Genomic DNA, 15,132 nt, shown 5'->3' on the forward strand with positions numbered 1-15,132 from the left:
GCTGGTGGCCCACCCTGGTTCAGTGCCTGCACTTCATTTGTCCTTCGAGCCCCATCTTGGTGATTCCTGAATGCACACCCAGGAGAAATAGAATATGCTCATAACATTAAAGTTTCTTGCCCCAGATATTTTTTAATTATAAAATGTAAGTAGTAATCACCCAGGAATGATCCCTGAGCATTGCCTGGTGGTGGCCCCCAAACTGACAAAAGGATGTTTGTTTTTATGGAAAATAGGCAATGTACATATGACCTATATACCTATGGATATAAATGCCTCTTAAATACCTCTGTTAAATACCTATACAATAAAATACAATAAAATTATTAAGGTTCAAGCAGCACTCACAGGTTTGGTCTAGGGCTAATCTTTTTAAAAATTTTGAGTAATTTTTATTTTGAGAGGTCTCCCAGGCAATATTTGGTGCGGGCGTGGGGGTGGTGTCCAAGGGCCACTTGCTTGACTAACTGGGAAGGCAGTTCACTGATAGAGCCTGAGGACGTGGCACTGCTCAGACACTGTAGTGCTGAGAACCAGTGGGGACCCCCCCCCCCCCCACAAAGTCATGCTCAGTAGACGTCTAGCACCATGCCTGGGAACTTGGGAAGCCGTATGATGCTGGGGATGGAACCATGCACTGGTCCTATTCCTTATATACTGTATAGTTAGCCTCTCATCTTGTCATTTATTTATCTATTTATTTTTAAATCACATTAGTGGAAGACAGCACAAGACAAAATCGTGTATACAGCTTAGTATTTTACTTTTTATTTTTCTTTTGGTTTTTGTGATACTTTAGTGATATCACACTTGGTGATACCTTACTCAGTGCCCAAGGATCACTCTGTGTTGTGGTAGGGACTGTGTGGTAGTGGGGATTGAACCCAGCCTTTACACATGCAAAACATAAACATGTGCTTCAGCCCTTGAGCTGTCTCTCCAGTACTCATGCTTTAATAATATCGTCAGTTTATATTGGTATAAACTCAGTCTCGTAAATTTTATTTTTATAAAAAATGCTATTTATTACATATTTTCTTCATCTGAACAGTGGAAGTTTTAGATTCTTTAATTAAGAGGCCAGATCAGGAAGTAATAGCTTCACCTTTTTTAAAAAAAAGACATTTTTATTGAGGTACTGGAATTTACAATGCTGTGTATTATAATATTTATGCATGCATTGTTCCAACACCACACACATCACCAGAGTGCTCACTTCCCTCCACCAGTGTCCTAAGTGCCTCTTCCAAGCCTCTCCCCCCACCACCATGTGAGTTCAGTACTATAGACAAAATCTCCAGCTTTTGGACATTTGTGACTCTCCCAGTATGTTTCTTCATATCTCACATACGAGAGTGTGCTACACACATATAGATGAATAAAGCTGAACTCTGGAACAAATTTCACAAAATTGTAAGTCAATAATAAGTTGAAAGATTTTCCCCCCAAAATTGTATCTTTCTTTTTTATAGGCATACAAATTAAAACATTGAGTATGAATAATTGAATAATTCTATTATAATGCATTGTAACATTTACATAAAATAGATAATGATACTTAAACTTTGAGCATGGTATGCACAGTATCTTTTGATTATCACTATAATTTTTATTTGGTTGTATCTTTGTAGAAATACTAAAACTAGAGTTATAACTCCTTGGTAAAAGGTTTTTTTTTTTACAAGTCAGATTTTCTCCTACAAGTCTCTAGGTTTTAACTCTGTTCTTTTGAAAGTTGATATGTATTTATGTATCTTTAAAAGAAAACTTTTTCCTTGCCATTTTCTACCAGATCACAAATACAGATACACCTTCTAAGCCTACTTACACCTTCCTGCAGAGGCAAAGCAGTGGTTGCTACTCTCTTTCTATCATGTCTAACCCAGATGAGGAATGGCAAGAAGTCAGGCACACTGGACCAGTTCAGAAGTATGTACTGTGTCATATCATGTTTGTAATAGGTCACATGTTAGTAGTTATTGTTCAAATTGCTGCTTTTATGTAGTTTTATTTTTATGCAGCTTACAGTAACAGTAATTAATTTTGTATTTTACTTTAGTAAAGTTAATGTTTTTTTTTTTAATGAAGAAAATAGTGGGTGAAAGGGAAACTGGGAATATTGCTGGTGGGAACTGTGTACTGGTGAAGGGATGGATGTTGGAACATGGTATGTCTGAAACTCAGTCATGAACTATTTTGCAACTATATCATACATGTCTGAATGCAAGGTTCCATCCCAATGGAAAACCAGCAGGACTGTACTACTATACAAGAAGGGAGACATCCACGACATTGGCAACTATCGCCCAATCTGCCTATTGTCTGTCATCTACAAACTGTTCACTCGAGTCATCCTGAATAGGATTAGCAGAACACTAGATGAAGGACAACCACGTGAACAAGCCAGATTCCGAAAAGGATTCAGTACCATCGACCATATCCACACGATTACTAAGCTCATTGAGGTTTCTCGGGAGTTCAAGATGCCGCTCTGTCTAACATTCATTGATTTAAAGAAGGCCTTTGATTCTGTTGAGATGGAAGCGGTTATGGAAGCCCTAGCCAATCAGGGCGTACAAACTCAATACATCAGGATCCTTCGTGAGCTGTATTGCGGATTCACTACCAAGATCTCACCATTCTACAAAGAAGTAATCATCCATATCAAGAGAGGGGTTCGGCAGGGTGATACCATTTCACCAAAACTCTTCAGTGCCACCCTCGAGAACATCATGCGACGACTGGAGTGGGAAGGAATGGGAGTGAAGATAGATGGTCGGCAACTACACCACCTCCGCTTTGCTGATGACATCGTTCTAATAACACCAAACATTAGCCAAGCGGCACAAATGCTGAACGACTTTGACCGTGAATGTGGAAAGGTCGGACTACAGCTGAATCTTACGAAAACAATGTTTATGAGAAACAGCCTTGTTCCTGACGCTCCATTCGCTCTCAACGGAACCACCATCTCCGAATGCAACAGTTATATATACCTAGGTCGAGAAATCAACATGATAAATGACCTGGCACCTGAGTTGCGCAGGAGGAAGAGAGCGGCTTGGAATGCCTTCAAGAGCGTTGAAGAAATAATTAAAAGGACAAAGAACCTCCAGCTACGAGCACATCTCTTTGATTCCACTGTTCTTTCTGCATTAACATATGCCTCGGAGACCTGGACCCTATGAACACAGGATGAGAATGCTATTCGGGTCTCTCAAAGAGGAATCGAAAGAGCTATGCTTGGAATATCACGATTCACTCAAATGAGAGATAAAATCAGGAGTTCTGATCTTCGTCAACGCTCAAGAATCAGGGACGCTGTCTCATTTGCCAAGACATCAAAAATCAGATGGGCTGGACATGTAATGAGGTTTACAGACAACCGCTGGACTAGCGCCATTACTGATTGGATTCCACGGGACATCAAAAGATCACGTGGACGCCCACCTACAAGATGGTCAGACTTCCTCGTCAAGACCCTGAATGATCAGTTTGAGGCTCTGCATGTTCCTAGAACGAACAGATACCATTGGGCTACGCTAGCACACAACCGGGATGAATGGAGACGTTACTGGCACCCGCTCGAGTAAATCGATGAATAATGGGGATTAAGTGATTAAGTGATCATACATGTCACAGCCCTCCTGTTATTCATCGATTTGCTTGAGGGAGCCCAGTAACATCTCCATTGCGAGACTTGTTGTTACTTTGTTTGGCATATTGAATACATCACGGGTAGCTTGCCAGGCTTTGCTGGGCGAGATACTCTAGATAGCTTGCTGGGCTCTCCGAGAAGGGGGGAGGAATCAAACTCCAAGGAATCGAACTTGCAAGGCAAAAGCCTTACCCGCTGTGCTATGATGCAATCAAAAAAAGGAGCTTTGTTAGTAGGGAAAGCAATTCACTTGTTTTGCATATGTGAGACCCGGGGCTCAATCCCTGACTCTGTGTGTGTGTGTGTGTGTGTGTGTGTGTGTGTGTGTGTAATATTTAAATATAAGTGTGTGTTTAATTCATTTTTAAAAATTAAAATTTAAATAAATGTGATTTACAAAGTTATTGATAGTTGAGTTTTAGGCATATAATATTTCATTACAAATCCCACCACAGGTGTCAGCTTCCCTTTGCCAGTGTTCGCATATTCCCTCTCCATCCCCAGCCTCCTCTCATCACTCTCCTGTCAACTTGACAGGCATAGTACAAAGTTCCAGTGGTTGCAGCTTAGACCTCTTGTTTTCAGTGTTGTTGAGTCTGTCTTTAGGATATATGGCTATACCTCTCATCCATATCACCTGTATAACTGAAACCCTGAGTCCTGTTCACCTAGTACTTCCTGTTCTCTTCTCCCCCCCCTTGATTTCTTTCCTTCTCTGTCCTTCTGTAATCACTGGGGTCAAAGGTGACCTAGGCATGCCCCCTTTACTACAATACATTTCCTTATCAATTATTCTGTATACCACAAATAAGTAAGATCATCCTGTTTGTCATTCTGCTTCTGGCTTATTTCGCACCACATAAATATCTTCCATTTCCAACCAGGTTGCAGTAAATTGCATGATTTCACTGTTCCTTGCAGCTGAGTAGTATTCCATTCTGTGTATATACTGTATCTTCGTAATCTACTCATCTGTCATTGAACACAGGTTGATTCCATATCTTGATACTGTACGAAGTGCAGAAATGAATAATGGTGTGCATATGTCCTTTTGAGAGACACTCTGATTTTTAAGATTATATATTTTATATAGAAATATATGATAGGAAAATGAAAATTGCTTACTGTAGTATACTTCAATTTCAGGTACTTTGTCAGAAGTTTCCCTTCAGAAGTTACTTCTTTGTTCATATTTTTTTCTGTCTTCTTGTTATGGTAATAGAAAGTCTATATTTGAAGGTGGTTTCTATATGCCTTTATGTGATTCCTTTTCTCTTAAAAAATTAAGAGGGCCTGGGAGATTTTCCAGTACAACATGAATTCCCAGCCAGGAATTCATTGTTGATTTTCTTTAGGAACTTTAAGAGATGATTCCAGAAGTAACGTTTTCTGTTTTTGACTTCATTCCACCTGTGTTCTTACTTCCTTGATGTTTTCTTAGATCTTGCATTGTTCATGCTTTTTAATGGAAAATATGATTCCTAAACTCTTAAGTTTTTTATTTACACAGCTGCTGGCATAGAGTAGCCATTAGTAGGCTTTAAAAATTGCTATTAAGATATTTTGACTATAGGGGGCTGGAGTGATAGCACAGCGGGTAGGGCGTTTGCCTTGCACGCGGCTGACCTGAGTTCGATTCCCAGCATCCCATATGGTCCCCTGAGCACCACCAGGAGTAATTCCTGAGTGCAGAGCCAGGAATAACCCCTGTGCATTGCCAGGTGTGACCCAAAAAGCAAACAAAAAAGATATTTTGATTATAGTAGTACTAAAATTACTGTTTTAGGAATTAAATTTTAGTGTTCCACACCCACCACCATCATGCCAGTATCTCACCAGTGATCATCCCTAGATCCCATCTTTTTACCCGCACCCTCCCACCCACCCCCTCCTTTCTTTTTTTTTTTTTGGCATTTTGGGTCACACCCAGCGATGCCCAGGGGTTACTCCTGGCTTTTCACTCAGGATGCACTCAGGAATTACTCCTGGCAGTGCTTAGGGGACCATAATGGGATGCTGGGGATCGAACCGAGGTCGGCCATGTGCAAGGCAAATGCCCTACTCGCTGTACTATCGCTCCACTCCCCCAACCCCATCTTTCTACACCCCACTTGGCAGACATGTGCTGTGGGTATAGGCTAGGAGTTTGGAGAACATACAGACCGTTTGGAGAACATACAGACTCTTCTGAATGAATAGGGACAAGACTTAGAGATTCAAATTTAGAGTTGGAAAATGAATGTAGAAAAATCTTACATAGTTTATCAGTTTTTTGAAAGTAAAAAGTTATGCAGAGGCCAGTATTGTGATTATGGAGATATAACCTATCCATTAAACAAATGTCAAGAATAACCTATATGGGAAGAATTGGAATTGAGAAGATATTGAACCAAAGTGCTGTTGGTACCCTGTGAAATAAATGAAACTATAGTTGCTTGTAACCTGCCAGATATTTTATGCCTTGCAAATGAAACTACTGAATACTGCTACCCTGCTATAGTGTATAACAAATTTCTTTAGTAGAAAATTTTCAATACTAATATAATTTAACTTCATTCTTATTTAGATTGATTGTATATCCTCCACCACCTACTAAAGGAGGATTAGGAGTTACTAATGAAGATTTGGAGTGCTTAGAAGAAGGAGAATTTCTTAATGATGTAATCATTGATTTCTATCTTAAGTAAGTATATCGTAAAAGATCTCATTTGTTTTACAGTTTTGATGTGAACCTTAGAGTAATGTAATCATCTTTGGCAAATTCTACACTTGATCTTAGCCAAAAGGCCGAGAAGTGATGGCAAATTCTAACTCTGAAGAAAACCTGACAAACTTGACAGATTTAAAAATTTTTACATACCATGGTTTTCTAGAGTTAGCGAACTTTGTTTCATTTTGGTTTTTTTTTGCTGCTGATAAATATTGTACTGTAGCACTGTCCTCCCGTTGCTGCTTGAATATTATCTGTAATGAACTACTGTCAACTACTTTATGAAAATAAAATACATAAAAATTGCAAAATAAATAGAAGAAATTGCTGGACTGAAGAGAGAGCTCAGTGGAATTTAGCCTATGATTTGCTTGCAGGAAGCCAACGTTTGATTCCCAGTACTGTACAACTAAAGCTTTATAGTTCTTAAACAATAGATAATTACACGGTCACTTCTTTTCAGTTCCCAAAGTGGTTGGTATTTGTCCAAGTACCTCTTACACCACAATTATACAAGAGTCAAAGAAGTGCAATTAGTCAACAGCAAATACATTATTGGATCTGAAGATAGTGAATTCAGAAGGCAATTGGTGTTAAAGAGAGATCATTGGGCTTGGCCCTTATTCTACTAATGAAGTTTGAAAAACTTACCTGTTTGTCCATTTTTGATAAAAAAATATTAAAAATAATTGTTTATAGTATAGTGGTAGAAGAAAAGAAAAGTGAGAGAATTTTAAAATGACTTAAAACTGTCTTTACAAGAAGAGACACCAGGATTTAATGAAGACATGAGAGAAGATAAGTGTCTATCTGTTTATCTGCAAGCCAGAGGAAAGTTTAACTAGACATTAATATGCTGGTATCTTGATCTTGGAATGCTAGCCAGGCTGCTGAATTATGAGAAATTCCTGCTATTTAAGTCAAATATTATAATAAAAAATAAACAAAAACTAAAACAAAACCAAAAAGAAGTAGCTCTTTTGAAGTATTTAATGTTTATCACTTGCTGGAGCAATAGCATAGCAGGTAGGGCGTTTGCCTTGCGTGCGGCCAACCTGGGTTCGATTCCTTTGCCCCTTTTGGAGAGCTGAGTAAGCTACCGAGAGTATTCCGCCCGCACGACAAAGTCTGTAAGCTACCCGTGATGTATTAGATATGCTAAAAACAATAACAACAAGTCTCACAATGGGACATTACTGGTGCCTGTTCGAGAAAATCAATGAACAACGGGAGGACAGTGCTACAGCACAATATTGTAATCTTTTTCGGGAGCTTTAGTTTATAGTCTCTGGATCTTGGCCGTTTTTGTGATTACATGGCGCCAGGGACAGTTTATGGGTGTGACTGCCAAGCTACTGGAAAACTGGGTAGCTGGGGGAGGAGGCCCAGTCCTGATCCGAGAGGGTTTGGAGATCTCAGTCACGGGTTCCTGCATACTTGGGTTTTTCTGCTGGTTCCCTCTTGGGTGGGGCTCATCCGAGTGTTTCAGCCCAGCAGTTTTTATATTACATGATCTTGATGGACAGTGAAGTGACTTGAGGATGTTGTTTTAAGTGTCAGACCCTGGGTTTTAATTCTTGCATTTGATTCTTGATAACACATGGTCCCTTGAGTGTCATCCTATGTGACCTGATGTTCCCTCTGAGTATTGCTGAGAGTGGCCACAGAGGTCTTCAGTACAGAGTGGCCTCCATATTAATAGCAACCTAATCCCCTCACCCCAAACTTAACAAAACAATGACAGCAAAAGTAAACTGAAAGTTGAAATGAGAGCAAAAAGGTAAGATGATCTTGTATTTAATTGGATAGAAAATGAGTATGTTTCAGGGCCCTGGGAGGTTGATGGGTGGGGTCTTTGGAACACTGGTGAAGGGAACTGGGCGCTGTGGTGGTGGGTAGTACCACTAGAACAGTATATGTATGAAGCTGTCGTTAATAGTACTGTAAATCACAATAAAATATTTCAAAAAGATAAAAGCTCAAAATAATAAAAGTAACAAAAATAAATAAAATGTGGATTTCCAGAATATATAAGATAACTTTGGGGGAAGATCAGCTAAAAAATAAAAACAACTAACTTTTGTGATAATTGTTACTTTTCAGATATCTTATATTGGAGAAGGCATCAGATGAACTTGTTGAACGAAGTCACATTTTTAGCAGCTTTTTTTATAAATGTTTGACGAGAAAGGAAAATAATTTAACAGAAGATAATCCAAATCTTTCGTAAGTCAATTACCCATACACTAAAGTCCTAAGAGGAGAATGTATTAATGTATTACTTTGACACTCTTAGTTAATTCTTTCCTAGAGTTAACAGTATCACTACTTATTGGGTCTTCGTGGTCTGTTTGCTCTGAGAGACATTTCCTAATTTTTTAACGGATATACTTGGTTTTATATCTTTCTTTTCTTTTTTTCAGGAGGGAGGGTCCCCAAATGGTGTTCAGGAAGTCCAGGGCTCTCTATCATCAACTCTGGGTTAGTCAGTGGTTGAGTACTCACACCTAAGGATGTGGTACTTCTCAGGCAATCCACTGCTACAAGTTACTTAGGCCACCCCAGTGCTGTTCAGGACCCTCCAGGACTGTACCTGGCAGTGCTCAGAGAATCATGTGTTACCAAGGTTTGAATTGGGTCATCTGCATGCCGGGCATTGACCTTAACCCCCATACTCTCTCTCTGACCCCTGATATCTTTCTTAATTTCCTTGGTGAGGTAAAGGGAAGAATCAATATGTGTGTGTTCAACCCTTTTCTAGGTGACTCTCCCAGATGCTGTATTATTTTTTTGTCCCCCATGTTGCTTATATTTTGATTACTTGTAGTTTTTTCCTTGTCTTATTTTATAAATTCTTTTTGAGAAGTTAGGATAGTTTTGATTTTTGTTAATTTTTTTTTGTTTTTTTCTTTTTTCTTTTTTTTGGGGGGGCAAACCTGGCGATATTCAGGGGTTACTTCTGGCACTGCACTCAGGAATCACTCCAGGCAGTGCTTGAGAGACCATATGGGATGCTGGAAATTAAACCTCGTTTGGCCTCGTGCAAGCTATCCACTGTGCTCTCTCTCGAGCCCATTTTAAAATAAAAACCTAGTAATTATTTTTAAGAAATGAAAGATGGATGAGTGGTAGATATACTTAACTCATTGACTTATACTTTTTTATATATGAAATAAAGGGAGATAAAGATCATCTTTAAGCATCTAAGGATATATGCCTCATTCCTCATTTTTCGTTAAGTTTTGACTTACATCACTGGTAAAACATTTAGCACTTACATTAAGGTTGTCACTGCCACTGTCCTCTCATTGTTCATCAAGCGGGCACCAGTAACGTCTCCATTGTGAAACTTGTTATTACGTTTTTGGCATATCGAATACTTCATGGGTAGCTTGTCAAGCTTTGATATGCGGGCAGAATACTCTCGGTAGCTTGCCAGGCTCTCTGAGAGGGCTAGAGGAATCGAACCTGGGTTGGCTGTGTGCAAAGCCAACGCCCTACCCGCTAGGCTATCACTCTAGCCCATATTAAGGTTGAATGTTAATATTTTATATAATGTGAAATAGCTGAATAATAAATGTATTTATTTGTGTTTATATTCTGTTATTCAGCCACTTTAAATTTCTATCTCTTTTCTATGTATTACATTATTGTTTATGTGATCACATTTAAGAACTCCTGGAGTTATTAAAATTACTTAACTTTTTAGGATGTTGAATATTATGTATTTTGAAGAATAGTTTAAATACATCAAATATAACATTTTTGGTATATAAATGTGACACTTGGAAATCCTTATATTTCAAAATTTTTATTTCTAACATGCTATCTTTTATATTCTCAGAATGGCACAGAGAAGACATAAAAGAGTAAGAACATGGACTCGTAATATAAACATCTTCAATAAAGATTACATCTTTGTGCCTGTAAATGAGTCGTGAGTATTTCAGATTGCTTAAAAATACAGTGTAAAAGAGTACAGAAAGATATTTTGTGCATGTTTAGATGAATGATCAGTAAAAAGTATTGGTACCTAATTTCCATATATTTCTGTTAGTGTTTTTCTGAAAAATAACTAAAACAGAGGCCGAGGAGGAAGTGGTAGAGCACATGACTGGCATGTGTAAGGCCTGGGTTGGGTCCCTGTTACTATACGGTCTCCCCGACACCATTAGCTCCTGGTGAGTTCCAAGCCACTTCCAGGTGCACTCTCTGCAAAAATAATTAGAACATAAAAGAACAAGTCATTAAAGCAATGATTTGCTTATCTTGGTGTTTCATTTGACAATGACTCTGTTTTAAATATAATGAAATAATAAAATAAATGACTGAGACAATTTTCGTTTGGAGTCAAGAAAAAAATTATTTTAAAATAAAATATCACCTTCACATATAAAAAAAAACAAAGGTCTTTTCAGCACTAAAACTGAAAATGGTGATACTACACATCTATTTCTTTCTTTCTTTTTTTTGGCTATACCCTCTGCTTAGGGATCACTGCTGACAGGGTTTTAGGGACTGTATGTAGTATAGTGAATTGAGCCTGGTACCAAGGTCAGGTATGTGCAAGGCACTTGGGTCCACTGTAGCCAATGGTACAGTAGCAGGAAACCAACTAGGCCTTACACATGCCAGGCAAGTACTCTACCACTTCATCTTTCTCCTTGGGCCCCTGCTTCAGTTGCAGATAGTACAGCTATGGACACTCTATTTGGTGCCTGAGTTGATTTAAAGCAAATCCTCTATATGAGAGACACTAAATATATGAAAATAGACATATTTGCATTATTTGCATTTACCCCAAGTAGTGCTTTTACTTGTTTAGTTTTGGGAAGGGTTTTATATATTGTAGCAGGTATTCCAAGGTACGTCTGTAAACTTACTAAGTTTTTCATACTCTTTTTCTCAGCAATAGATCTAAAATGTTAGTTTTTTGGGGGTGTGTTTTCTTGTTTGTTTGCTTTTTGACCACACCTGACAGTGCTCAGGGTTTACTTCTGGCTTTGAGTTTAGGGATTCTTCTTCTTTTTTTTTTTTTTGCTTTTTGGGTCACACATGGTGATGCTCAGGGGTTACTCCTGGCTTTGCACTAAGGAATCAATCCTGGTGGTACTCAGGGGACCATATGGGATTCTGGGAATCAAACCCGGGTCAGCCGCATGCAAGGCAAACACCCTACCCGCTGTACTATCACTCCAACCCTTAGGAGTCATTCTTAGAAGGGCTCGGGGAGCCATATTGTGGTGCCAGGGATTGAACTCAGGTAAACTTCATGCAAGGCAAATGCCTTACCTACTGTACTATCCAGTTAGGGAGACTTTATTTTTTTATTTTTATTTTTTTATTATTTTTATTTATTTATTTTTTTACAGTTGTAGATTTACAATTTTTTTTGTGCTTGGGTTTCAATTATACAATGATCAGATACCCATCACTCCACCAGTGCCCGTTTTTCACCACCATGGATAATATCCCTCCCACCCCCATCCCCCCATCCCCCCCGCCTCTGTGGCAGGGCAATCCCCTGTGTTCTCTCTCTCCATTTGGGTGTTGTGGTCTGCAAAAGAGGCATTGAGTGGCAAACATGTTCAGTCCATAGTCTACTTTCGACATGCATCTAGGGAGACTTTATTTTAATGTATTTAAACATTTATTTATTTGTTCAAAACCGGGTGTCACACTAAGAATATGTTACCTAATACATACAAAGGGATGAGAAGAAAATACATGAGTATATCAAGAGAAAGTAAACATGGAATAAAATGATAAGTATACAATAAAATCGGAGAAAATGATTTTTTTTTTTTGGTGGCTTTTTGGGTCACACCCGGCAATGCTCAGGGGTTACTCCTGGCTCATGCACTCAGGAATTACTCCTGGCGGTGCTCGGGGGGCCATATGGGATGCTGGGAATCAAACCTGGGTCGGACATGTTGGCTGCGTGCAAGGCAAACGCCCTACCCGCTGTGCTATCGCTCCAGCCCTGGAGAAAATGATTTTTGAAGCATTTATTTATACAACCTATGTCCTTCAGTGTTTATTTGTAAAACCATCCTTCAAGTCAACTCCCCACAGAGCAAGCAGCACTTATTGTTCTGTGTTTCAACTTGGTTTTACTAGGATTGTTTTATTGGTTTCTTTTGTTTTGTTTTAAAACAGGTCTCACTGGTATCTTGCTGTCATTTGTTTTCCATGGCTAGAAGAAGCCGTGTATGAAGATTTTCCACAAACTGTATCCCAGTACTCCCAGACTCACCAATCCCAATGCTTCCAGGTTCAGCAATCCCAAGAGGAGAACAAAGTGAAAGGTAATAAACTTAATGGAAATGATGCATTTTAATGATACAACAGTAAAATGATTCTAGGGACAGTATGTTGTTTAGAGGGTTATTATATAATTAAAGATAACATGGATGTTTTTTAATTATTAAACTTATTAGAAGCAAAAGATACCCTAAGTTTTCACAATAGATGCCTAGTTTTATGTGTAGGTAAAAATGTTGGTTTAAAAAACTATTTTTAACCATTTTAATTGAGGTACTAAGATTTACAAATCCTGTTAAAAATACTTTAAAATGTAGTTCTTAAGTTTTTGCTGTTATGTCAAGTTTTATCATAGCGCTTTTTGTTTCTTTGAGGCCACACGAGGTAGTAATTGGGCTACTCCTGGCTCAGTATTCAGGGGTCACGCCATTGATGTTCAGGGGACTTTGCAGTTCCATGGATGGAACCAGGAGGTCCTGCAGGCAGCACATGCACTCCCTTAAGTATGGAGCATATTACAGGCAGCATGGTACTGAGCTTCCTTCATAGCTCTTATCAGTGCTTTTTAAAAAATGCGTTCCTGACCTTCCTTCCCTCTTTGTTGGTTTTGTCCTTATTGTTGTGGTAAGGTAAAGGTAAAGGCCCTCCCGTTGATCGTCGATTTGCTCGAGCGGGCCCAGTAACATCTCCATTGGAGACTTTGTTGTTACTGTGTCTGGCATATCGAATACTCTCGGTAGCTTGCCGGGCTCTCCGAGAGGGGCGGATGTATCGAACTCGGGTCGGCCATGTTGGCCGCTTGTAAGGCAAACGCCCTACCCGCTGTGCTATCGCTCCAATAGTACTAGCCTTCTACAGAGGCCGTCCTTGATTCAGTTCTCTGATTTGTATATAGTTGCATGAGCACTTTGAGAAGTGATCCCTGAGCGCACGGCCGGAAGTAAGCTCTGAGCCCTGCTGGCTGCAACACGTCCCCACCTCCCTGCCTAAAGATGCTATGGTTGCAGTGACTGTGGATCCACACGCGGCTGACTGTGCTGCTTGCACCTTTAGTTGTGGTACTTGCCAGAGGACAGACATCACTGTCTCACTCACCCACAGTCAACTGATGGTCACTGTTGGTTACTGAGGGCCGCACACTTTTAGTTGTGCTCATGGCACGTTCTGGTTACATTGCTTGCTGGGGCTCCTGTGCTTCTCACACAAACGCTTGCCCAGAGTTCCATTGGCTGGCCACGCTGCTCATGCAGGCCATGTCGCTCACACATGTGGTAGTTTAAGTGCTCAGGGATCACTCACTCTTGGGTGAAGTGCAGTCAAAAACCCTTTGTGACACCGAGAATTACTTGCCGCAAGCAGCAGGGCTCTCAGGATGGCATTCCACACATATGGCAGCAACACAATGGTTGAACCAACAAATGAACCATATGCTTTCCCCCAAGCTCTTCCTCTGGGCCCCTCCCTATAGCACGTTTTACAGAATAATCTTGCTAACATGATGAGAAATTTGTGACATGAATCTTCAAACATAGATCCTAGATTTTTTTCCACCTTAATTGCTATCATGAATAAAAATGACAATTTAGTCTTATCTAAATATTTTGTGTGAGATATAAAATATAGACTTGTAACTGTTCTCTTAATTCTGATTAGATAATGATGTACACCCGACTTCAACCCAATCCCTGGGTACCAAGGATTCCCAAGTAAGTGTGTTCTTTATACATGTGAAGCAAGGAAAACGGAATATAATTTCATGTGTGAAGTAGGGGATTGCTAGATGAACAGTGATGGATGTTTGTGGCCTCTAATGAACTGTTGTTGTCTTGTGATTCTTTTATGTTTTGGGGGGATGGAAAAGAGAGAAATTATTGTTGTTTTTCTTGCTTCTGTTTAACTTACTTTATCCCTATAGGTATGTTTACTTAGGTTATCTGATCATCTTCGTTGACTGTTTTTATTTTTATAGGTCAGATTTTTCTTAATGGTGTCAACCATATTATTTTAACAAGTATGTTCAATAATGTAAGCAAGCATATTTTACATATGATTATTGTGAAATGTTGGTAAAAAGGAATTGTTGGTAAAAATCATTCAAAGTAGATTCAAGGTCAGTCCATTAGACTTCTGAGGTTGTTAACTATATGGATCTCCAAAACAGTAAGCATGGTCTACATTCAGTGATTCAGTGACTTAATTGAGTTATCTCATTATAATATTTTTGGTATGGACATGTAGTAGCCTCCCTGGCACAGTCCTGAGATTTTACTGTGAGTGTTAGAAGATAGATAAAAAGAAGGAGGGTTTTGTCCCTGCTATTATAGTGGCAGAATAGAGGAGTTTTTTCTTGCACGAGAGTCAGGCTTCTCAATTCACAGTCACGGTCCTCCCATTGTTCATCGATTTGCTCGAGCGGGCCCAGTAATGTCTCCATCGTGAGTCTTGTTGTTACTGTGTTTGGCATATCGAATACATCACGGGGAGCTTGCCAGGCTCTGCC

At 39.3% G+C, this 15,132-nt stretch overlaps 1 protein-coding gene and 1 pseudogene across 3 annotated transcripts in view; one reads left to right on the plus strand and one right to left on the minus strand.

The window, feature by feature from the left end:
- The window catches only part of SENP7 (SUMO specific peptidase 7), a 117,595-nt gene that overhangs the window by 87,578 nt on the left and 14,885 nt on the right, over nucleotides 1-15,132 (plus strand). For all 3 annotated transcript variants that reach the window (XM_056109230.1, XM_056109232.1, XM_056109231.1), the window contains exons 15-20: nucleotides 1,793-1,929; nucleotides 6,225-6,341; nucleotides 8,472-8,594; nucleotides 10,213-10,305; nucleotides 12,528-12,676; nucleotides 14,286-14,338. In XM_056109230.1, the coding sequence (XP_055965205.1) occupies nucleotides 1,793-1,929; nucleotides 6,225-6,341; nucleotides 8,472-8,594; nucleotides 10,213-10,305; nucleotides 12,528-12,676; nucleotides 14,286-14,338 (672 nt within the window). The remainder of the gene's footprint in view (nucleotides 1-1,792; nucleotides 1,930-6,224; nucleotides 6,342-8,471; nucleotides 8,595-10,212; nucleotides 10,306-12,527; nucleotides 12,677-14,285; nucleotides 14,339-15,132) is intronic.
- Nucleotides 6,321-6,457, minus strand: LOC130018749 (uncharacterized; annotated as a pseudogene).

The sequence above is a fragment of the Sorex fumeus genome, unplaced genomic scaffold, assembly GCF_029834395.1.
Source record: "Sorex fumeus unplaced genomic scaffold, SorFum_2.1 ptg000265l, whole genome shotgun sequence".
NCBI classification, from domain to species: Eukaryota; Metazoa; Chordata; class Mammalia; order Eulipotyphla; family Soricidae; genus Sorex; species Sorex fumeus.